Source organism: Leptinotarsa decemlineata, unplaced genomic scaffold, assembly GCF_025532065.1.
Source record: "Leptinotarsa decemlineata unplaced genomic scaffold, Ldec_3_MD MMD2_tig00000133_RagTag_RagTag, whole genome shotgun sequence".
NCBI classification, from domain to species: domain Eukaryota; kingdom Metazoa; phylum Arthropoda; class Insecta; order Coleoptera; family Chrysomelidae; genus Leptinotarsa; species Leptinotarsa decemlineata.
The window spans coordinates 5,052,507-5,078,379 of NW_027412542.1; the positions used below are offsets into that span (position 1 = coordinate 5,052,507).

General features: G+C 33.7%; 1 protein-coding gene across 3 annotated transcripts; it reads right to left on the reverse strand.

Moving 5' to 3' along the window:
• Positions 1–220: 220 nt before the first annotated feature.
• On the reverse strand, positions 221–25,546 carry Pect (Phosphoethanolamine cytidylyltransferase). 3 transcript variants are annotated; one of them, XM_023164350.2, is made up of 5 exons: positions 25,366–25,546; positions 9,516–9,833; positions 2,907–2,989; positions 2,677–2,855; positions 221–1,136 (listed from the first exon to the last, which is right to left on the reverse strand). In XM_023164350.2, exons 1-5 carry the CDS (start codon positions 25,425–25,427, stop codon positions 714–716), a joined length of 1,065 nt encoding a protein of 354 aa, XP_023020118.1. In that variant the 5' UTR covers positions 25,428–25,546; the 3' UTR covers positions 221–713. The 3 variants fall into 3 exon arrangements, with proteins under 3 accessions (XP_023020118.1, XP_023020110.1, XP_023020104.1); XM_023164342.2 differs by having other exon boundaries at positions 221–407; positions 707–1,136; positions 2,677–2,989; XM_023164336.2 differs by having other exon boundaries at positions 2,677–2,989.
• Between the last annotated feature and the right edge of the window lie 327 nt (positions 25,547–25,873).

Below are 25,873 nucleotides of genomic sequence, written 5' to 3' on the forward strand. Positions count from 1 at the left end.
TGTCAGATGTATAAAAATAATCAGTAATTTTAGTCACTTCCTGATGATGCTAACGTTGTTAACGAAAAGCAAGTCTATTTCAAATAAACTCATGGTGTGTAGGCTTTCAAGACTGGTGTATAACAAATTGATAGGCATTGTTGTCTATTACCCGTGGACTGCAGACCATGACTAATAAACCCGGAAGCATCGGACAATTTGTTTAAATAATCTCTTGGAATGAATTAAAATAACAATATATTTCAATATACAAAGGAAAAAATATACAGCTACAGAATAACATCATAAAAATATAAATATACATTACATACTCAAATAACAGCCCTCCAAAATAGGGCATAAAACCATATCAGCTGAATAAATAAAATGCTCCATAGGACAATATACGAAACATTGTACATATACATCTAAAACAAAGCGCAAATTTCATTATATTTGAAAACCATCACTGAATATGAGAAATATGACCAATAATTCAGATTTTTCATTTTCGACATAACATTTTGTAGAAGCTATCTTCTTAGATTTTCAATTATATGCCCAATAAAAAGTTATAGCAACCCAAAAGCTGTCTTCAGAATGTGATGTTGATTTAATAATGTGAAAAAACAATTTTTCATGGTAACCGAGTAAAATCAATTTTTTTCTTTTGAAAGACTAGTTAGTGGGTTCTGAAAAAATTACATAATGAAAACCAAATCCTTACAAAGCGATCAATATCCATTCTCTTTCAGTTCCATTTTTTTCAGCATATCCAACTCTTTCTTTTCTTTCTTTATATTCCTTGCCTCAAACTCTAACCTGTTTCTTATAATTCTGTCGACTATTTTCTCAGTTGTCATGTCATTGCCAGAATCAACTGTGACAAATTTCCCAAGGTACTTCGGATATTTGAAGGGATCTTCCCCATCTTCATCATTCATGACGGGTGTCTCGCCATGTACCACTATATCCACTTTGAAATGTTCCATGAGGTCTTTGGTAACAGAATAAGGCGCACCAATCACAACTTCAGACACATACTTACAAGCAAGAACACTTAGCACTCTTTCATGTAGATTCATGATGGGGTAGTTGGAGCCCTTATATCTGTTAACGACAGGATCCGTGTGAAGACCCACTATCAGATAATCACCCTGAAATAAAGAGGCATATTGAGAAAACTACATAAATATTACTATTTAGTAAAATAAAATGAGATGAGGTATATGAATAGTAATAGAATAAAATCTCAGAGCCTTCAGACCTACTTTATTTCAGCAAAGCTAATGTTTTGCTCTGCTGAAATATGTCATATATGTCAATATTGACCGAAGCCATGTGGTTTGGTCAATATGTCAATACTGACCGAACCACATGGCCTCAATCTCTAACATGTATTCCGTTGGTTATTAGGCTAATTAGTTTTATACAAATAAAATCTTACAAATGTACTGTGTCCTCGTTTTTCGATACATCCTGACGAGTGAACACTGATGATGACGTAAGTCGAAAGCGCTTTGCAATACAAATTTATAATTATACACTTGTATACAAAACTCTACGATTTGTTCAAACAAATAGTGTAACAGGTAATTGAGTTGTCTCAATACCTTGTGGAAAGGATCATTTAACAGATGACAAAAAATTGATCTAATTATACATGGATGTTCAGAAAAGAAATGTTTTTGACAAGGGAGTTTTGTTGGGTTATCAGGTAGACCTGAAATTTTACTTTGATTTGGAGTATTTTGAAATGAGGAATTACAAGGAGCTATTATCTCTAGATACAACGAACATTCTCCCAAGCTGATAGAATAAAGATTTGGCAAGAATGAGTACTAAAAAAGCACTTGAAAGTGAAAAAAATCCAGTGTATGTGACTAATCCTAAAGGTACCTAACTGGATACAACAAAAACATGTGGGAATGTAAACAGCTTATGAAGAAGAAAATGTTAGAAGTTAACAGAAATGAGTACTTTTGTTGTAGACTCCACCAAGATACCCTACAAAAAAACGCAGGTCTCAATAAATAATCTAAAAACAAATATACGTCATTGTCCAAAACAGATGAACTTTGTAAAAATACACAGGTGAATTTCTCCGGGTCAGAAATCACAAATCTAACATCAGAAACCTGGGCAAATTCGAAACAGTGTAATTACAAATTACTATGACTTATAGATCATAATGGATATAACGGATTAGGCTGGACAGACGACTAAGTCATCCTAGCCAAAGTAGATATAAGAGTATAATGAGCATGCAGTAGGCTCTGAACTTTATAAAGTAGATTTAATCAAACCTGAAAGGTGAAAAGATATGAGAGGTCGAACGGCAGGACTTACATTCTCCAATTTTGAAAAGACTCTCCAAAAATTGAAGAATATGAATTTCATATTCTATGTAATCAAATTGACATTTTCTTGAGCTACCTTTCAGTCAATCACAATCATATTTCTTATAAAATATATGGGGGCAATTTCTTCATAATTTATTTTTATCAACAAAATTTCTATAACTTTAGAAAACTTGATCAACAAAACCACTCTTTTTATTTAGTTTTCAGTTATTTAAGATTTAAGTCAATTTCTATAACGTCTCTCATTTTCAGAAACATTAACACAAAGTTTGATTCAGCTCATTTTTAGCAGAACATATCCTGAATTTTGTATTTCAGAATAAAATATACCTACCTTCTCCCACGCCTTCTCCAAAAAGTCCAAATGACCCACATGGAACAAATCAAAGGCACCCGCCACGTAGATGATTCTGTCGCCGGGCTTGGGAGGTTTTCCATCAGAAAATTGAATTATCTTCTGTGTAGTAGGCAAGAACTGTGAACAACCAGTCCAGGGGGACCTAGCGGATGAATCTTGACCCATCGTTGATGAGTGTTCCTTGGCTACATGATATTCATACTGACCTTGCCTGAAATGATTCCTTGTCAACAGCAACATTCTGCCAACCAGATCCGTTGTTGAAACTCCGGCAGTCCTCTGAACCTCTCTGCAAAAAAATGGGGAATTAAGCAATGTATAACAGTTTCGATTATTGAAAACAAGTGCACCATCTTGTTTGTATATATACATTTAATAATAATAATAATAAATGAATTTATTGACAACTGAAATAACATGATACAATATGGAGAAAAACAAAATACAAATTTGTCAATAGGATACAAGATTGAACAGAGTTCATTCTTCCTCTTGCACCTTACAAAAAAAAAATTAAAAAGATGAAAAACAAAAAAAAATAACAAAGGACCTAAAATAAAATTGGAATTGTGATAGCGGGTACAACATTTGATTCATGAGGCGGATATCGATACAAACATAAGGATACTACAAATATTTCAGATATGGCCTACAAGAACCATGTGTCATAGAATATATTCGGGTATTATTGATTTTTCAGAAGGTGTTTTTTCAGGCAGTACCTGAAACTGGAAACAGATTTCGACTGAAAGGAAGGTGGTTGGTTGTTATAGAATTCAGCTATCGTATATGTAAATGACCTTTTGAATAGTTCTATGGAGTGTCTAACAACATGGATCATTTTGCGCTCGATGTTCACATTATGAACATCAGTTCGATAAGTTATTTTGCTATAGAGGTAGGGAGGTGTTCTATTGACAATAACTTTATGAAATAATGTCGAAGAATGTAGAGTCCGCCTATCGTACATTTTCAGCCACCTGGCTTTTTTGAGTGTATGAGAAATCGGTTCTCTTTTCTTGATACCTTATGAAAATCTCAAACAAGAGTTTTGAACTCTTTAAATTTGTTGTTGCTCATTTTTATTCAGAAAATAATGATACACTACGTCACAATGATTGAAAATAGATAATATCCACGAATCACAAATGAGTAATTTGGTTTTTAGGCTCAAGACATGCCTATGAGGGTATAATACTTTCATTTTCCCAAATGCTCTTTGAATCAATGTTGAAGTATGTTTTTTGAATTTGAGTTCATCATCAATGAAAACTCTTAGATTTTCAACCTGATTTACGACTGGTAAAACAGTGTCATCAATTTTTATGATCAGATCTCCAAGTTTCCACCTTGCGACTTTCCTTCCAAATACAATCATAGAGCATTTGGAATTATTAACTTCCAGGGCATGTTTCTTCGATACATTAACGAATTGATTCAAATCCTCATTAATGATATTTTCGCTTTGCTGTACAGAGTCAGGAGTGAAAGAATAATACAACTGTATATCATCGGCATACATAGGATATTTGAGTTTTTTCAAACAGGTTGTCAAATGGGAGGTGTAAATTATGTAGAGGATAGGTCCAAGGATTGATTGATTTAACTGTTATTTTCTTTAATTCTTCGTAAATGCAGCAATTTCTTCGAAGGTTGCCCTTTATATTTTTACAAACGACTATTAGATAGCGTCACTGAAATGAGGCTTCAAGATATTTGTTAACCCATATCATCCCAACATATTGAAATTCACCAATTATTTTTGACACAGTGGAATGAACACAACATATCTGATCTTTTTCCATTTTAGTTCAGATGATGGGTTTGGTAATATCTCATGATTTAGTTTTCTATTCTCTGATGAGTCAAATTAATTCTAAGACTTTCTTATCGGTAAATTAAACTTAAAATGTTTTAGTACTATTAATAAAAAATGAAATTGTCTGACAGTAAAAAAGTTTTCAATTTGTAGACAATTTGACATTTACTATAAGTTTGAGAAGTCTAAAACAGGTTTTTCCCAAAAATGTATCAATCCACATTTTTATTTATAAGACGCAATTCTTAGGAAGTTCTACGTAAAATATCAATTAAAACCTGGTGATTGATGATAACATTATAAATTACTGACATCTATGTAATCAATTTCAGACACAGGTCTCGTGACACCCTGTGGCGCCTGATTTTTGAAAAGTGGGTACTCCAAATGATAATGTTATCAATAAGCAATTGAAGATTATTATCAAGTGTCATTTATTAACATACTACTCGATAATTTCAAAACTTACTCTAAATAAGTGAAATTTCGACCATTTATTCCACAAATCAAAGAGTAATAAGAAAAAAAGAAATACCTGAAATAAACAAAATTAAGGAGTGAATGAACAAAGAAGAATTCCTAAAGTTGGTGAGATATATCAGGAAAACTAAAATGAAGTTGACAAGCGGGGATTTCGGGATTTACTAAAGAGCGGCAAATTAATATACAGGGGGATACCTTGTACCCGGTTAAGTACCTCCACCAAATATGAGCCCCACATATAAGGCGGCCCGTGAAGGATAAAGGATCAGATTGGTAAAAAAAAAATTGATCATCAGAAATTCTCGAGCGCGTCAGATTAAGGTAGAGTGAGTTAATTACATTTATACAATTATTACAATTATATTCCAGTAATCTGACAATTTGAGGTGACGTAAAGAAAGGAGAGGGCAGCAAAGTTGTAAAAAATAACGTCATTTCGACATTCTCGAGGGTAGCAATTTTCTTTTTAATTTTGAAGAAAATAATTCAAAGATAACGAAAAATATATAATCTGACGATTTCTGCAAGCCGTCTATAAAGTTTAATGCGTGCAGATGGGTGATACCTATATTTCCCTCTCCGAATTTCTATTCCTCTTTCACTTCTTCTCTATCTATTACTCTCTCACTCTGTCCCTACTCTGAATTCTGTTGCCATGACGCCATCTTCGCTGATCACAGAGACTCGTTCGTGATGAAGATGATGATTGATTAATCAATTGTCAAGAAAAAATTTTTGTTAGTATTTTTTTATTATTTTCTTATAAATACAAGTAGTCTACTTAAAAAACATACACTTTTTAATTTGCATGCTATTTCCTGAGCTTTTCAATTAATTGAGTTCAATGATTTAAAAAAATATTTAAAAAAAATGTTTTTTTGTCAGATTAGGCGAATCCCTCTAGATAATCGTCAGATTATGAGACAGCACGTCTAGAACATAAAGATGAACGATATATATCTTAATCTGACGCACTTGAGTATTTCAAAATGGCGAGTTTATAATAATGGCCACGAGTTTGCGTCAGATCGAAATCGTCAGATTATTGAATGAGAGCTTTTTTTGTTGCACTTAACACTCCCTTAGAAAATCTGACGCGCTCGATTAAATTTTTTTTCTTTTCACTTTTAACCTTTACGTACAATCACCCGCATCATGCAAATGATCAGATTAACATACGAACATTATTAAAAATACGTAGGACATTGATGCTATCAATATCTGACGCGCTCGAGTATGTCCATGCAACAGTATTTTTTTACATATTTAAGAATCTATAGCCGCTTCCCCCACCGATGAAAAGGTATATATTATATAACATTTTTTTCTTCTTATCATCTGAGCTTTGCAAGCTAATATGTCTCTATGACGCTCGAATAAATCCCCATTTTGCATCGTGGGCTCCCCTATTAAAAGTGTGCCAAGAATGTAGTAATTGGAGATGCTGCTTCCATTTTGAAAATGTTTAATTTTGAGGGACTAAATGGCACAAAAATCAAACTTAATAGTTATATTAGGCTATATCATTTTGACCAAATTCGATTGTATGCGTAGAAGTGTTAACAGACATGAAAAGGTATATTTTTACTTGGGATTCCTCTTACCATATATATAAGAGGAATTTCCTTTGAAATATCAACTATTGTGTTTTCACGGCTCATTCACGATCACAAACAATATATCTTATAAATCCAAAACAAGTACTCCTCAAGTTGGGGTCCTCAAGAAATCAACTAGACTAGTATAGTTCCTCTCCTGGTTGGCGAAACTAGCATCGAAAATAATGTTGCAGTTCTGGTGTTTGAAAGCGGTGCTTGTTTTAGATTTATTCTACGCCAGAGGTTCCAGTTCTACCTTTCAGCACATCTTATAGGTGCAGATATGAATTCATCAGTCAGTAATGGTTGATTTTTGATAAATATAGATGCAAGATTCAACATACAACCAACCATCATTCACAAAAATCAAATATGGCCTCAAGCCTGATTTCAAGTGATGATCTATCAGTTGTTTTGTATGTACCCCTTTTTTTAAGGACAAAACACAAGCACTGCAGGAAAATCCTTAAGGCGCTCTCAGAGCGGTGCCTGTGCGAAAGAAGCGATTCACATTGGATTTGAATCGCTAGAGATCAAATCCTCTCTCTTTCACTCTCAACTTCTTAAGTTGAGAGTGAAATTTGTGATTATCATCATTACTCGAATTTTACAAATGACACAAACAAAATATATATAGATAAGAATAATTTGCTACTTTAAATTGTTTCAAAAGTTTTGTCCCTTTCAATGTCGTGTCGTGTTTTTTGCCTATGGGAAGCGCCTAGGTGGCTCATCGGTGTTCAATCACTGTCCTGAACATCTTCTGGTTGTCGTAGAGGATCCACTTTTCATCATCAAAAAAGGTTTATTAATATATGATGTCGTTGAGCGATTTTTCGGCCAATTATTCTCTACGAACTAAAATTGTACCAAAGCACAAAAAATCAACTATGCATTTGGGATTAGTTTACATAATTCCGTCCTGGAGATTTTAGCCTCAAAAATAAGCCCCGAAGTGGTTGACTAGGATTAGGATTCTAGGACCCTGGTAGATATTGACCTATCGCAAATGATGCGTGGGATGGCGGAAGAACTGGACTATCAACTACCCTGCGATTTTTGATGGTTCAAAAAGCATTGCAACGGTCAAAAAGCTCAAAACGTGGGTACCCAACGATTTAAACGATCGACAAAAATTATCACGTTTCAAAGTTTGTTCTTCGCTTTTGCGCAACCTAAATGATCCTTTTTTGGATTGGATCATCACGTGGGAGGAAAAGTGGATCCTCTACGACAACAGGAGACGTTCAGGACAGTGATTGGACACCGATGAGCCACCTAGGCACTTCCCATAGGCAAAAACCTAGAAAAAAAGATCATGGTTACTTTATGGTAGTCAGCGGCTAGTGTAACTCACTATAACTTTCTGCAACTGGGCCAAACCATCGCAGCAGAGTCCTATTGTAGTGAGGAAATCGACGAAATGTTCCCCGGCACTAGTCAACAGAAGAGGTCTGATTCTGCCCCACGACAACGCTTGTTCGCACGTTTCCTAAATCACCCTCCGATAATTAAACGAATTGAGCGTAGAAGTTCTGCCTCACCCGCCATACTCCCCAGATCGCTCGCCAATAGACTACCATCTTTTCAAGCACTTATAAAACATTCTCACCGGTAGAACCTTTGCCAATCATCGAATTCCGAGCACACAATTTTTATGCTAACGGAATTATTCGACTTGTTTAACGTTGGCAAAAGTGCAGTGATTCAAATGGCGCTTATTTCGAATGAATTGAAGTATTCACTGATATATTACAGTTTAAAGTAGACTCATGAAAACGCCAAAAACGTTTTAAACAACTTAATAGAAACTAGTAGAATAAAAGTAGGAATACGCCAGACAAAAAGGTAAACTGGTAAGTTATGAACTTCTCGAGTAGCAAAAATTTGATAGGTTGAATTGGAACCTCAGACATAAATTGGGTCTATTGAAAACATTTTCCATACACCAGAATAAAAATACTGAATCGGGACGCGCGTTTCGCTGATAAGGTTAACATCATCAAATAATAGTACTAGAATAGTACTAATGTTTCATCGCTGTTGATTGACTGGGCTAGTAGAATATACATCTGCATACAATGTAGTTAATAATGACATTCCACATTTATATGCAAGTAGGTATTTTCAATATGCCTAATACTTCTGGCGTATCTCACATACAAAACAAGAAAAAATACATGCTGAAATGAAGTGAAAATAATAAGTTCAAAAAGGATATTTCATATTTTACTTCAGAATAGTTTTCTGATTTCATTATTCGACTTTATTGTCAAACTAAGTGTACTGTGAAACTATCTTCAGTACACAGTACCATCCTTCCAATGGAAACAAATATAACTATGGAGAATGTGGTGCAATGGGACAACGGTTTTGATTTTGAGGTTGAAATACTTCAGAAATGTTTGCACATTTGCTTTGGTCAAATGTTATGAAACTTATTGATGGTTCTGAGTGGTTTCCGATAGGATTTTTTTTAGTTACTGTATTTTTAAAGTAAAAATATAAATTATTAGCTGCTGCCCGCTCTTATATTAACGTAAAGCCGAAGCTACTGAACCTAGACTCTTGAAATATGCAGGTAGGTTCATTGTATAGCGTAAATAAGCATCAAGATAGGGAATCAAGAATTTCCACCCCCAAGGGAAAAAATAGGGGTCAAAGATTGTATTGAATTTCGTCAGTTTAGAAGTTAGAAACCTGAAGTTTTGGGTTAATAAAAAGCTATAATTTTTTTTTGATAAATCCGTTTGAAATATTTTTTTTACTTATTTTATTGATCAGAAACACCTGAAACAAAATCAACAATTTCATTTCCTAGGCAGTGAATGATTGCGTAGTTCCGAAATGGTGTTCCATAAGACTAAATGTATAACATATTTCAATTTGTCACGAAAATATATTGAAAATATCACCTGTATCTTCCGGCATCTTTAACAATTTGGTAGGTATCGATTCCATCTGCCGTCATCGTAATATCATCCCCATGCACACAAAAATCACAGTCATATTTATCTAAAGTTTCTAATGTTGTCACATAAGGTGCCCCCTCCACCACTTCATCAACCCATTTAATACCTCTGACCATCTTGTATCGTTCTTCTTCCGTAAAGACCGGGGGCCCCTTGTGTTTCGTAATTTCTTCGTCTGTGTGAACTCCGACTATGAGGCGATCGCCCAATGCCTTGGCTTGTCTGAGAGAATTTGCATGGCCAAAATGAACCATATCGTAACTGTAATAAAAAAAAGAAAAATTTTATTACTAAAATGAACAGACGTCAAGTCAGGTCGTAATATCCTTGGATATGAATATCCATAAGATCTTAGTGGAAATGGAATGGATATCCCACGGTGTCAAAACTTCAATAACAATATCATGAAACTTCTCCATTATCAATCTTACCACAACAAAATCATCGATTTGGTTCACCAATTCTCAGGAAACCGTGTTTCATATCTAACCGGTTTTTCAGTAGAATCGCAATAGCAGTGATTTTATAAAACACCAAACCACATTTCTGATGGTAACTTTTAGAACATATCATAATATAAACACCATGGGATGCATCTAAGATATTAATTTCAAAGATATATGTTGTCTTTCTGAATATTTCGCGAGATATTCAGTTAATGAAGGAAATGAAACTCAATGGTCAGATAATATATTTTTCATTTTCGAGTTTGAGGAAGTTTCTATATCAAGTGTGAACAAAAATCAGGTTAAGAAAGAATGAATCTAAGCTTGACAGGAAAAGGTTATATTTTCAGGAGATATTTCTTTCCCAAGGAAGAATCTGAGTTTTTTTGGCAAATGTTTATATTTTGCAAGACCCTCTTCAACTATTTGCAACATAGTTCCAATTTAAATTTATGCTTAATAAACTGATTAGTTAATTCTTTGATAGCTTTGAAAACTACTGAATATGCAAATGAGCTCAAATTGCCGATAAAAAGTTCAAACAGCAAATGTTTCCTAAGATTTTATCTTCATTTTCAATTGATCAGCAATACATAATTCATGTAGGTTTCCAAGTAATGCAAATAAAATGAGTATTAAATCCAGTGAATAATGGAAAACTATCTTATAATGGTTTGGAAATATAGTACTTTTCATTCTCAATTTAAGTGTTTGAGGAAACTTGAGTATTGATAAAAAATCGTCAGTAGAAGACACGTTTGTAGTAGGACTTATTTACGCGTTTTACGATATTTAATTAGGCACCTAATTTATTCTTACTTAAAATTCATGAAGATATCAATTTAATTAAAAAGTATTTCAGTTCTATTTTTCGAGAGAAGAAATAAGTTATTGTTGTTTTTTCAGTCGTGAACTTTGGATTGTATTTATTTCTAATTACGTTCCAAAAAAAAACTGAACAGTACTTATTGTTTATGAAGAAGTCAATTTTAATCATTTGTGTCAACTGGTGTCTACAAATATATATCAAAAAGTTAAAAAATTTCAATTCACCCCTACTCTGATTGATTTTTTGGCATGAAAGTCGGTTTTAAAATTACAGTTTTCAATGTTCTCTAAAGCAAACGTTTAATTTCGACTGATTATGGATGACATTTAGTGAGGAGTGTCAATATTACTTTGGTCTAATCTTTAGCAAAATTAGTGTCAAAGTCCTATTTCAAGACAGTCTGCTGAAAAAAAGTTGAGTGGAAGAACAACTCGTTTCTTCAGTAAAGAGTTGAGCCCTGCCCTTTGGCGTTTTTTTCTGATAGAGTTTTAGGACGAATTTGTAATGATTCCATTTTTAGTACGTCAATAAAATCGTTTATTATTATAATTACATAATGCTGGGGTTATTTTGCTAATTTTGAAGACCTGCTACCGTTATTTGGACTACATTAGATTTTTGGATTTGTCAACATTGGATTTGTTTCTGGATTGTGGTTATCTTCTTCCGTACGTTATTATTATTATCATTCAAAAAAACTAAAACTTCATGTGTTAGTGTTAGTCCACAAAAATATCATTTCGATATAGAGAGTTTCACATGAATTTGTGTTGTGTTTCCTTGGCACTTGTGAATTATATCTCATTTATAAATCAAAAACATGATGTACATACAGAATTAACAGAACTCTAGTTTAACAATAATTTGAAACGTACAACAAATATAAAACGTTATGACTTTCCTCAGCTCATATTCAATACATTTACCTACCGATATGAATTTAAATCAATCCAGAATGTGATTTATAGTTCAAACTTTCATTTCATTTAAAACTAAATGTCTACTTATGAATTATAATAACCAATAATAACTTGTAATCGTGTGATTTTTTTTCTGGAAACATTCCCCTGTAAGATTTACTTCAAATAAAATGAGTCTCTCACAACAGCGTTGCATAGAATGTTTTTTATGGATCTAGCTGCATTCTCTACTCTGATTCCAAATCTGTACTCAAATTTTTCTAGCAGCTCTACTTTTTGAGATATGAAGAGTAGTTACTTCTATAAAAAAAAACATGGTTTTCCGTCATATAACAATGTATTTAACTGTCTAGTTAGAACAAAACTTTCTTTAATGTGACTTTCTTGAATGAGTTGGAGTGTTACTACTATTCTGCATGATCCAACAGTAGTCAGCCATCATACTTTCACTCCAATAGCCCTGGTAGGGCTCCTCCATGCTGCGAATATTCTGATGAAATCGTTCCTCAGCTCCTCGCTTAAATCTCCAAGATTTTCAGGAAATCGATCAAGGTGGCTATGAAGGAAATGCTCGTGGTGCATCCAGTTGCTGAAAAAATATAATAGTACCTGCTTGACGTGATCAGGAAAGTCGATGGACTTTTTATTTTCCAAAAAGTTTTTTGCGGAGCCAAACAAACCCATTCCAGGCATTTTTTCAGCGGCTGTCATAGGTACTTTCAGTAAAATTTACATCGTTTATTAATTTTCTAATTTGTGGTCCATCGAAAAAGAAATTAACCATCTTCAAGTCCACGCATATGAGCCAGTTGTATTCAGTGTGTTTAATTTTGTCTAAAACCAGAGATATTGGGAATATCCTTCTTAAGCTTTGGTGAATAAGCAATAGGCAAAGAGCCAAGTTTATTGCCATTATGTAAAAGTACACATTTAACACTGTGTTTTGACGAGTCTATAAGCAAACGCCAATCATTAGGGTCGTATCTTTTTAATCCCATTTCAGTCACCAATTCCGGAATATTATTGCAAAAAACAAAATCGTTCTTAGAAAACAAAGGCAGTTATTCCTTTCCCGGTACGGTGAGACATTCGTTTCTTTAGTGACCATTATTTTTTTTCAATCGAGAAGCTAGAAGTTCTGATGAAGCTTTAGACAATACGAGATCTCTTATTAAATCATTTAGATCCTTCTGGTTGAATGGTCTTGGTCTTTCGGCGTCTTCAAATTCGCTATCACTATCTTCGCAGCTTGTGTCACTTTCCTCCATTCGTTGAACAATTTCGTGCGGACGTACCTGAGGATGTACTTGGTTGGGGTTCTAATGTATCAGATGAACGCAAGACAGGTCTAGTAACTGACGGCACAGTTGTAGGATAAACCCACTTGGAATGATTTTGGCTGTTAATTCCTGTTATATTTACGACGCAGAAATAACAGTCGTTATTCGTAGTGGTTCGACGGTTCACGCCACATCAAAGGACTAAAGGACTAATTAGGTTCAAGAGATCTCTCTTGTTATTTTTCCATAATCGTAAAGACTTTGCACACGTTTTACACAGTACATTCGATATCCAGAACTTGTTGTTGTTGTTGAATATATATTTGCCATAAATGTGACAAAATCTATTTGGATTGTTTACACAGGTCCTTCTTGACGAAGCCATTGCAAGAAAAGCAACAGAAACTAGTAAGACGTTGACGATAGCGATATCAACAGTCAAATAGAGAGTACATTTCAAGAGGGTACCTGTATCTCCTAAACTAAAGCTGCTAGAAAAGATCTGAGAGTAGATTTGAAATAAGCGAGCCTAAATTAGTAAATAAGAGGTGAAAAATCTCATGCAACAAAAAAAAAGTTCGATATTGTTGTGCAGTGATCTCTTAGGCATATTGACTTTTTGACATCCATTGAAAATTATCTTTGCTCCAGTAACTGCAACATTGACAAATTATTAAACGAATGAGCGAAGTGTAATTTCGCCGTAAAACATTTTTTTAATGAAATGTGGATTCAGGATACATAAATTTTGAATAATTTCACAAAACTGAGTTGAATTCTTAATGTAGCTGTACTTTGTACAAATGGTACTTTTAAGTTCTTGGAACATGTAATAATACCGCGCGTTGAGATACCTACGTCACGTCCCAGATTACTGCAATTTGTGGTGAGGTGATAACATTTTTCTTTATTTAAATTATTTTTAATTGACCGAGTTACAAATCTACCTGGATACTTGAGGCTAAAGAAATCGAATACCTGATGCTAGGATTTTGTTCTGCATATAAAAAAAATAATTTTAGTAGGTCAGTTTTGCTGAGTTTGTTACTTCATATAAAAGATATTGATTAAAAGTTCTAAAACTGATTTTTCTACTGACAGATTTATTTTAAACTTTGTACACACAATCTCTGTGTGAGAGCAAGTGAGACATCCACATTGTCTGCGCATGAGTATATATTTTATATTAAAACAAATGGACTTGAAATAGCAAGCCAAATTGAAAAGTGGAAAATAAATAATAGTTTAAAAACTAAAAAACATGCTTCAATAGCAACACAAACTAATAAATAACAAATAATTCGAAACTAATTTATAATTGTGTTCAACATCGATAATAAGTCCTGCCTGTTTTTTCGTTAAAAAAGTTATGTGACTTGAAAACATTTAACAATTGCTACTTCTTGTGGCTATTTGTTAATAATAATAACATGTCTATAGTTTCAAGTCTACAGAATTCATGTTTTTCATTTGTTAATTTTCAAAACTTACAACTCACGCACATTTACAGTGCGGTCCATATGTATGGAATAAATTCATATTTAGCGTTATTATGTACTATGTGAAAAAAACCTGAAACAGGTCGATTTTTATTCTTGAATTGACAATTTGCAGTATGAAAATATCATTCCCCTCCAGCACCCCTTCTGAATTATAAGCACCCCCTCGAAAATTTAAAATAGCAAAGGGGGTCGTGTGGCACCTTGTTGGAAAGGAATTTTAGTCCTCTGTTCAGCAATATAAAGTTTTTTAAGTTTGGTGCAATCATAACTGAGAAAATTAATTTTTACAATTAAATTAAATCTTCAAAATGACCACCATTATTCACTTCTTGACAATAACCTTATCTATTAAACTGACCATCCCTGTAACACGCTCCTTACTAACCTTGAATCCTGGAAAAAATCTTTAAAGATACTAAAATATTAGACAAAAAGCCAAATAAACAATTGATATGAATCTAGTAGGCTGCTGTCATTTAGGTATTTAAAGTTACTAAAAGACGTCAGTATAATATTTGTGGGCGTATTAAATTTAATTATGGCTCATTTGTCCGAGACTCAAAGAATAGACATTTCAATTATGATTAGTTGTGGTAATAAAACAAGAACTCAAAAGGAGGTTTGTGAAATTTTTAATAATAAATACCCTGGTCAACACGTATCGCAGTCTACAGTTAGCAAAATTGAAAAAAAGTTTCGTGAAACTGGACATGTAAAAAATATTGGAAAACCAGATAGAAATGTTCAATTTACTGATGAAAAAAAGGTAGATGTACTTCTAGAGATTGAGGAAAATCCTCATGAGACAACTCGAGAACTTGCCGCCGACAATGATGTAAGTAAATCATCTATTTTGAGAGTTTTGCATAAATAAAAATACCAATAAAGTTCAGTTAGTTCAGAAGTTAAATGAAGATGATCCTGATAGAAGGCAAGAATTCTGTGAATTGATGATGGACAGAATGAAGGCAGACTTGCAGTTCATAAACAAAATAGTGTTTTTATATAAAGCGACGTTTCATTTGAACGGAACAGTCAACAGACAGAACTGTAGATATTGGAGAAGAGAAAATCCTCACTGGATGTGTGCGTCTCACACTCAATATCCTAAAAAAGTTAACGTTTGGGCTGGTATCATTAACAATAAAATTATTGGCCCTTATTATTTGGGCGCACTGTTAATGGTGAGGTTTATCTAGATTTTTTGATTACCTTTTTAGTGCCTACATTACAAATACATTTTCCTGATGTTAATCATTCAAATGATAGATCAAACTATTTACTACCAACAAGACGGAGCTCCACCGCATTTTGCACGTACAGTTAGAAATTATTTAAACGAATTTTTTCCCAATAGGTGGATTGGAAGACGTGGAACGCTCGAATGGCCGGCTAGATCCCCCGATTTGACTCCTCTCGATTACTTCTCATGGGGTTATTTAAAATCTAAAGTATATTTTAATAGACCAAATGATACTGCTGATTTAAAAGTTGGGATAACGGAAGAAATTAACAAAATAACCCCCGAGGTCATACAAAATGTTGTACGAGAATTCCAAAATCGCCTCGGTTATTGTCAAGAAGATAATGGTGGTCATTTTGAATATTTAATTTAATTGTAAAGTACATTGAAAAATACATTCCAAATATTATGTGGCATTATTATCTCCATTCTACGTAAAGTTTTGTAATACCTAGAGACATTATCAAAATTTTACATCCTAAAAATCAATTTTCTCAGTTCGACCCCCTTTGCTAATTAAAATTTTCGAGGGGGTGCTTATAATTCAGAAGGGATGCTGGAGGGGGATAATATTTTCATACTGTAAATTCTCGCTTTGAGAATAAAAATCGACCTGTTTCAGGTTTTTTTCACATAGTACATAAGAACGCTAAAAATGAATTTATTCCATACATATGGACCGCACTGTATTTCAAAAATATTGGTATATAAGGTAATATCTCTGCTCCTGCATGAATGGTTTCACTGAAAATTAATGATTGATTACTTTCAATTGCTTGGAACTTGCGACTTACGACTGGGTGCATGAATCCACCCCTAGTAATGGGCAACCCGTCAACCTCGAAAGTGATAGTGAAAAACTCATTATTGTGTTTCGAAATGTTTATCATAGAATTTTAGTTCGTTAAAATTCTTAGGGTCCGTTTATCAGATATAAAAGCCATAACTTAATGAATAAGCATAACTTTTGGACAAGAAAATCACATCATTCGATGTTGAAAACTACCATTTGTGCCTCTTTGTGGATTCTAATATTTATGGTGAAATAATTGACAGAATGAAAGGGTCAGTTTTCAGCTTGTGTGTAACTTTCCTTCATTAAAGTTGTGCTTTTTCATTAAGTTATGACTTATGTATCCAATAAACCGGCGCCTATCCTTTATTTTCAACTTGAACCACAACTGCGTCGAACCTATGTTTTATCAATGGTAACTAAGCTATATCTCTCAAACCATTATATCGAACGAAATCATTAATGGCAACGAAATAGTTAAAAGTCGATGAAATGAAATATTTATTATTCACATTTTCATACTGATTCAAAAACGCGAAGGCAAATAAATGAAAAGAAATCCATTATAATCAGACTGTAATCGAAAACGATACAACTCATGTATTACTTCAAACGTATCAAAGGAAATAGGAAGTGATGTCAAGATGAGAGATTGCTTTGGAGACATTTTGATAGTTTCAGTAGAAATTAGGAAAGTTCAAACAAGCACTCTCGTCACTTTTAGTCAATGAACATACGAATGATTATATTATTAGTAAACAACATGAATCTTGACATAAATTACTAGCTTCTTCCTATAAAGTAATTCTGTCTTATCACAAAGTTATGCGGCGATGTTTATAATTTCAATAAATAATATTAAATTCCAGTCAATTAATAGCAAGTAAATAAATGCAATATTTAGAATAATGTCAATTAATTAGAAAGTTTGGGAACGGAGAAAGCTTCATCTACCGATTTAAATCACCGGTGCTCTGGAAATAAATGAATTCGTCTATCCCCCCTTTTTTTCATAACCCTACAATCTTGATTTTATTGCAATTAAATTGAAACTAGTATTCAAATCCAAGGACCAAAATGAGTGGGCCAAATTTCCTTGTGAAGAATATTCCACTCCAAAGCAGACATACCATGGTATATTTTCCTCAATCAAGTGAGGACCTGATCGGCAGTCAGTCTGCGTCTACCTTCGTCAGGTAGGTGAACAATAAAAATATGTAGGTTGAGAAATAAATCTTCTGTGGCTGCAGGGTATTAATAACATCTACCAGCCAAGAGATGCTCTCTGGATATTCTCAATAAATCTGAACCACATTCCGGCCAGCACATTCTAGACCAGAATGTTCAGCTCTAGAATCGTACCTCTGTACCATCTTCTCTGGAATATCATCAATGGCAGCCATAATGGCATACTGTAGAGATTTCATTTGATTGGTCTATATTGGGGTTATCAAATGTTCAAAGTCCTACCTTAATCATCGCAGTTGAAACTGATGATAATTAAGATCCAACCGTGCAGGGATTTTTCACTTCTGGTTCGGGTGAATGATCGTTTAATCGTAATCGTCTGCTAACCTCAGAGGGGTTGTGATTCCTCTTCTGACGCAACTTCTGCTTCTGTTGCTCAAGAAATTGGTGCAAGGCAGATCAATAAGATATGCTGTTCTTGAGGAGAGAAGGTCGTATCCTGGCTGCACCACTTAGCTTGACAGGATCGAGAGTTGGATAACTGAGAAGCTCTTGCTCTGGATCCGATTTTACAGGAAAGATAGTTGGAGTCCTTCAGTTGAGGTCCATCTTCTCTGTAGACTCAAAGTAGTTCATCACAGCAGAGCCCGCATCACCGTGAACTGACTTTCTACGACGAGAGAGTGCCCGCTATCTCGAAGGTCCCATTAGTGATACTGAGTGGGCGAATCACATTCTTTGGGCACATGATGAGGTCGTCATCTAGAAGGACTCTCACCTTCAACGTCCCCTACTGCAGGGCAATACGAAATATAAGTGCTACTTTCTACTTTGTTATACAACAGATGTTTCTCAGCTTTAGTAGGCCTTATTAGAAGAAATAAAATTGAACCAGTAAGTTCATTATTTCTATCGAACTAGAAAATACATGAAGTCTAATGCCTATCGAAGTAATATTCATTTGCATGACTTGCCATTATAGACTACAGTTTTTATGTTGAACAAGGATTTGAAATAAAATTTATGATCTGTCTAGAGTGCAGTGGCAATTCCTCGTTTAGGTATAGATGTAGGATGAGCGAGCGTATGAGTAATGTAGACATAGGCTACCTAGACATCGTTTCTCTAGTCGCAAACTGAAACAAAAAATCGTGGCAAGTACTAACTATAAAAATATAGTTCAAGATGTTTTCTCATATGCTGTCTTTTCAGCTACCAGCTCAAGCCAGAGAAACCAAACTCTGTGCAACCCTTCCTTAGGAAAATCCTAAAGACGCCAGTGGGTGGGTTTGTAATATATGAAAAGAATATTCAAACGTGGAGCCATCTCTAGATGGTCAGACAATTCCGCTTTCTGTTTCGATAGGTTTGTTGGGGCTTAAAATGGACACCAATGTGTCTGGCAGAATCATGTCGCTGGACTGGCAAAGGCTGCTTCTCAAAAGCTTGGAACACTGTTCCGAACCCGAAAACTGTACACACCTCAGCAACTTTTTTTCCAATCGCCTGATTGGAGACGCGAATATCACGTGCAACCTTGATAGCCTGAAACATCGAAGAAGGGTTGGAGATTTGTCTCTCTTCTATAGATTTTTTCACGGAAAGTGTTCAAGTAACTTGGCACATTTGATTCCACCACGAGCGGCACATATCAGAAATACTCGACGGACTGTTGCTGCTCATCGTTTTGATATTCAACTCAGTACACCTCGAACTTCACTGTTTACGAACTCTTTCATCTGGAGAACTGCGTTTATGTGGAATAAACTTCCTGAGAAAGTTTTTTCAAATGGATTTGATCTCTAGCGATTCAAATCCAATGTGATCCACCCAATCTGTGTGGAAATTTCCGCGATATTTTCGAGTGTTGGTTGTAAAGGTGTTGCATAGAACCTTAGATCAGTTTTAGTCCGTGAAAATTTCCAACTGGTGAAATTTTCATATTTCTTAATGAGTAGTTTCGGGAAGGATAGTACCTTTGCGAATTTCATTTGTTCTTAGTTTCATTTTTTTAATTTGCATTCATAGTTGTAAAAAAGTTTTGATTCCATACATGTTTCTCCTAATTTTTACTCTAATCTTTTTAGAGCAGATATTAAATTCAGAAATAATTGTGTTCAATCAACTGGGTACGTGAAATAGTCACGATTTATTACTTATAATCTTAGAACCAATAATACAACTGCGTCAAACATATATTTAATAGATTTAAATTTCGTATGCGATATCTCGAACTCTGGTTTTCGAGTGAAGGTCACTGACGAAATTCATTTCTGTTCTGAAATATTTCCATGGAAATAAATAATCAGAGGACTTGATGATAATATCCTGTTTTATTCATTTGAGTAATATATTTGATTCGATAATTCAAAACTAGTTGTCAATAACACCAATACATACCCGAAATTATTTCCGCAACTGAAACCGGAAATTAAAAAATAATGAGGGCATCTTTTACGATAATAATTTGACACCAACATTATAATTGAATAAATCGCAGTAGCTAAAACGAACAGCAGATTACATTTACTGCAATTACTATAAATTAAAACAAATTCATAAAAATACTTTTAAAGTAAGCTATCTACGAATTTTATTTAATCAAACTCAATTGGTTTCTTGCCTCTTTCGAAAGTTCCTTACTTTTTTTTATGTAAAGGCGAAGAAGTAGAAAGCCAAAATTTTTTTTCCAAAAGTTAATCTCTCCTAAAAATTATACCATTTCAATTTTGAGCTGGTTCATAACCGCATCCTCATGAAATAATCGATGAAATCCTGCTAAAGATTTAGAAAATAATTATGACGTTCCAGATAATGGATATTATCTAAAAAGGTAAACATTGATATATGTGATTAAACAAAAAACGAGCGAGAAATTATGGTAAATTCATAACACAATAACTTTTTCAAACTAAAAAAAATCAGAAATGGGGAGAGAAATTGTCTCAAAATTCCCAGAGTGTCTTGATTTCTGATGTAATAAATAAAATCTGTTTTCCCGTTTGAGCCCGGGGAAACAACCCAATGGGGTAAAAAGGCGCATAAAATTATTGCAAATTTATAGTTTTAAAAACTTGAGAATTTTAATTTGGTAAAAAAACATCACATTGGGGGACTAAAAATGAGTTTGAAAGTTTGAAATTATGAAGTAGTAAAATTTAAAATATTTTCTACTAAGCTGGATTTTGCTAGGTGATTGTTAACCCACGATATCTCTGTTAAATAGAAAAATTGAAGTGTAATGTACAAAATTAGCCAGATTTCAAAGTGGCTCTGTTATCTCAACAAGGGCAAAATAAAATTCCAAGTTAATTGTTGCAACAATCAGACTAATTTTTTGAGATTCCTTGTAGAATTGAAACCAAAAGATGTGCGTTCATGAAAATCACACAACTCTTATAGAATCTTGAGTATATTGATATAGTGAAAATTGTTTTCTTGTCACCCATACAGATTTCGATAAAAAAATTGTTGCAACAATCAGACTCATTTTTTGAGATTCCTTGTAGAATTGGAACTAAAAGATGTGCGTTCATGAAAATTATACAACTCTTATAGAATTTTGTGTAGATCGATATAATGAAAACCGTTTTCTTGTCACCCATACAGATTTCGAGAAAAAAATTGTTGCAACAATCAGACTCACTTTTTAAAAACACCTTGTAGAATTGGAACCATATGATGTGCGTTCATGAAAATTACAAAACTTTTATAGAATTTTGGGTAGATCGATATAATGGAAACTGTTTTCTTGTCACACATACAGATTTCGATACAAAAATTGTTGCAACAATCAGACTCACTTTTTAAAACACCTTGTAGAATTGGAAAATTGAAACCAGAAGATGTGCGTTCATGAAAATTACACAACTGTTGTAGAATCTTGGGTAGATCGATATAGTGAAAACCGTTTTCTTGTCACCCATACAGATTTACAGACTCAAAAAATGAGTTTGATTGTTGCAACAATTTTTTTATCGAAATCTGTATGGGTGACAAGGAAACGGTTTTCACTTTATCGATCTATCCAAGATTCTATGAGAGTTGTGTAATTTTCATGAACGCACATCATATGGTTCCAATTCTACAAGGTGTTTTAAAAAGTGAGTCTGATTGTTGCAACATTTTTTTTATCGAAATCTGTATGGGTGGCAAGAAAACAGTTTCCACTATATCGATCTACTCAAGATTCTATAAGAGTTGTGTGATTTTCATGAACGCACATCATATGGTTTCAATTCTACAAGGTGTTATAAAAAGTGAGTCTGATTGTTGCAACAATTTTTTTCTCGAAATCTGAATGGGTGACAGAAAAACGGTTTTCACTATATCGATCTACTCGAGATTCCACAAGAGTTCTGTGCTTTTCATGAAGGCACATCTTCTGGTTCCAATTCTACAAGGTGTTTTAAAAAGTGAGTCTGATTGTTGCAACAATTTTTTTCTCGAAATCTGTATGGGTGACAAGAAAACGGTTTTCACCATATCGATCTACCCAAGATTCTATAAGAGTTGTGTGATTTTCATGAACGCACATCTTCTGGTTCCAATTCCACAAGGAATCTAAAAAAATGAGTCTGATTGTTTCAACATTTTTGTTTTCGAAATCTGTTCGGTTGACATAAAAATTGTTATCACTACGTCAATCTACCTAAGATTCCATGAGAGTTGTGCGATTTTAATGCACGTACATTATCTGGTTTCAATTCTACAAGGGGTTTTAAAAAGTGAGTCTGATTGTTGCAACAATTTTTTTCTCGAAATCTGTATGAGTGACAAGAAAACGGTTTTCACTATATCGATCTACCCAAGATTCTATAAGAGTTTTGTAATTTCCATGAACGCACATCATATGAAAACGGTTTCCACTATATCGATCTACCCAAGATTCTATAAGAGTTGTGTAATTTTCATGAACGCACATCTTCTGGTTCCAATTCTTTATCGAAGTCTGTATAGGTGACAAGTAAACAGTTTCCACTATATCGATCTACCCAAGATTCTATAAGAGTTGTGTGATTTTCATGAACGCACATCTTCTGGTTCCAATTCCACAAGGAGTCTCAAAAAATTAGTCTGATTGTTTCAACATTTTTGTTTTCGAAATCTGTTCGGTTGACATGAAAATTGTTATCACTACGTCAATCTACCTAAGATTCCATGAGAGTTGTGCGATTTTTATGCACGCACATTATCTGGTTTCAATTCTACAAGGGGTTTTAAAAAGTGAGTCTGATTGTTGTAACAATTTTTTTCTCGAAATCTGTATGAGTGACAAGAAAACGGTTTTCACTATATCGATCTACCCAAGATTCTATAAGAGTTGTGTGATTTTCATGAAAGCACATCATATGGTTCCAATTCTACAAGGTGTTTTGAAAAGTGAGTCTGATTGATGCAACAATTTTTCTCTCGAAATCTGTATGGGTGACAAGAAAACGGTTTTCACTATATCGATCTATCCAAGATTCTATAACAGTTTTGTAATTTTCATGAACGCACATCTTCTGGTTCCAATTCTACAAGGTGTTTTAAAAAGTTAGTCTGATCGTTTCCACAATTTTATTCTCGAAATCTGTATGGGTGACAAGAAAACAGTTTTCACTATATCGATCTACCCAAGATTCTATAAGAGTTGTGTGATTTTCATGAATACAAGGAATCTCAAAAAATGAGTCTAATTGTTTCAACAATTTCTTTTTCGAAATCTGTTTAGATGACAAGAAAACTGTCATCACCAAGTTAATCTACTCAAGAAACTATGGAAGTTGTGTGATTTTGATGGACGCACATCATCGGATATCATTTCTATATGGGGTATTGGAAAGTAAGTCTAATATTTCCAATTTTATTTTTCCCTAAATTTGTATTGTTGATGAGAAAACGATTATCAACACGTCAATCTACTCAAGATTCTATAAAAAAGTTGAACACCAAATAGTATTAATAATTCCACGTTCAACCTATAGTGAATAGGTATTTCCAGCCACAGATATTAGTACGGGTGCTAATAATTTCGTATCCCAACCACAGATTTTTATTTTCCTCTACGTCAGCATATGTGGCCAGAAATCTGTGGATAACTTCACGCTAATAAAAATAACTAGGAAATTGAAGAAAGGTAGGAAATGGAGTCCACCATGAGCGTGAATTTCTCAGTCCATCCTCATTTTTCTTAGACAGGAAGAGAATTTACAAAAAAATAATTTTTCAAATCGGCGATGAGGGGAAATAGGCGCATAAAATTATGGCGTAATCTGATTCAGCAAAAAAACAGCAAGAAAAAAAATTGGGAGATGTGTAGGTAAATACTGATAAAATTATCAATCCTATATTTAAATGCATCTCATACTTGAAGAATGTTTCGAAAAAAATATTTTCATTTTTACCATATGTGCTTGAGGTAGATAATTACCCAAATATTCAATTCAATTGTATTAGGGCAAAAAAGTCGAAAGTGATAAAACAGGCAAAAAAGTCGAAAGTAATAAAACAGTCTGATATTAAGGCAATTTCAGAAATATGAAAAAGGTTGTTCTATCATACATCCGTAAATTGAAGAAAAAAATCCAGGAAAAAAGTACAAAGTTAGTATAACATTATGTCCCGAAACAAATGTAAAAACCCAAACTGTTTCTGCTAGCATAACAGGTGTCAAATTTTCTTTGGAAGTGAAACGTCTGCCCCCATACTGACTATGAAAACCACTGTTTTATTGAAACATCTTATAAGCTTCTCTAATCTCTAGGTCACCCTGTAGGGTAAAATATAATGGATACGTTTGTATCGATAGTTTAGAGGTTAGATCATTGATTAGGAATTTTCTTTGAATTATGAGAAACTGAAATAATAGACCACTATGTACTTATATAGTAAATTTCCATGTATGTATGTATATGACATGTTCTTACAATTCTAGAAATCGCCCTCCGGAGCGATTTCATTGATTCCAGAGGGGCATTTGCTTTTTCAGCTGCAGGAAAACCCGGAAAAACCTGCAGCACCAATTACCAATTAATTACTTAATTATTTTTTTTTTTTCAAAAAATGTCAAAAATTAGTAATTGTCCCAAAAATTGAGTTCAGATTAGGAACACGAAAATACATAAATAATAAAAGTTAGTAGTTTAGCGCGGCCCCTCTGCCGAATAATTATCAATATTGAGAAGATCGAGAATATGGCCATCACAAAATACAAATCAAATAGGTAATCACGAAATTATGTTTCTTTGTTATTGATTCTAAGTACCTATTAATGATAGGTACGTAATAACTGGGTAGATAGGTAGATCAAAGCCGCATTTAATAGAGAAATCTAAGAAGTCTTTCCATATATCAGTATCTACATCAAATATTTTTCTCCGTAGGAAAGATGAGATGATGCTTGAGAGGTTATGTTTATGTTATTTTCTGTTCGAGATTTATGAGTGAAAATATGTATATACCATCAATTGGATTTAATGTAATGTTTCATTTGCTTGAATGTGAAACTGACAGCTTTCTTACATCCAACAAAAAAGTATATTGATTTTTACTCATAGTCGGCAAATAAATACTAAAGAAGAATATAATCTATGTATGTATCTACTCACCATCCATCACACCACACTCTTGTATACGATTTGTGTCCATTTTGTAATTTACTCTCTGGCATTTTCAACTTGTAAAATAAATGACATAAATTTGACTATTATAATTATTATGAGACTATCACAGCACTCTTTGCATCACAACACAATCACTTCTGGGCAAAACGCAAAATACAAATCAATATCTCGTTCAACAAGCGATTCGCTACGTTGCCAAATCTAAATAATTTCTTCAAATAATTTGAATACTCTTCATAGTTATACTAAAGAATATTTCATAAAACCTATTTGAGCATTAAGTAAATTCCCTGGTCGTACAAACCGAATATGTGAAACATGTTTCTTTGTAGCTCACAAAAAAATGAGTGCCGACGAAATTCATTAAAATAATCCAGAACTGAGATATGGAGATTTCACTATTAGTGAATTTCAAAAATGAAAGCAGTTCTTCAATAAACGGCCTCGTTAATACTTATCTCGCACATGTTGTGATTTCTGAGGATTGCTGTAT

Bases quoted from the DNA above. Each gene is read 5' to 3' on its own strand.
- Pect (XM_023164342.2), bottom strand. From the start codon at position 25,427: ATGCCAGAGAGTAAATTACAAAATGGACACAAATCGTATACAAGAGTG. The intron at 2,990-9,515 runs GTGATATTTTCA...ATTTTTTTGCAG, and splicing joins AAAGATGCCGGAAGATACAG to AGAGGTTCAGAGGACTGCCG. The intron at 1,137-2,676 runs GTAGGTATATTT...TCTTTATTTCAG, and splicing joins TGGAGAAGGCGTGGGAGAAG to GGTGATTATCTGATAGTGGG.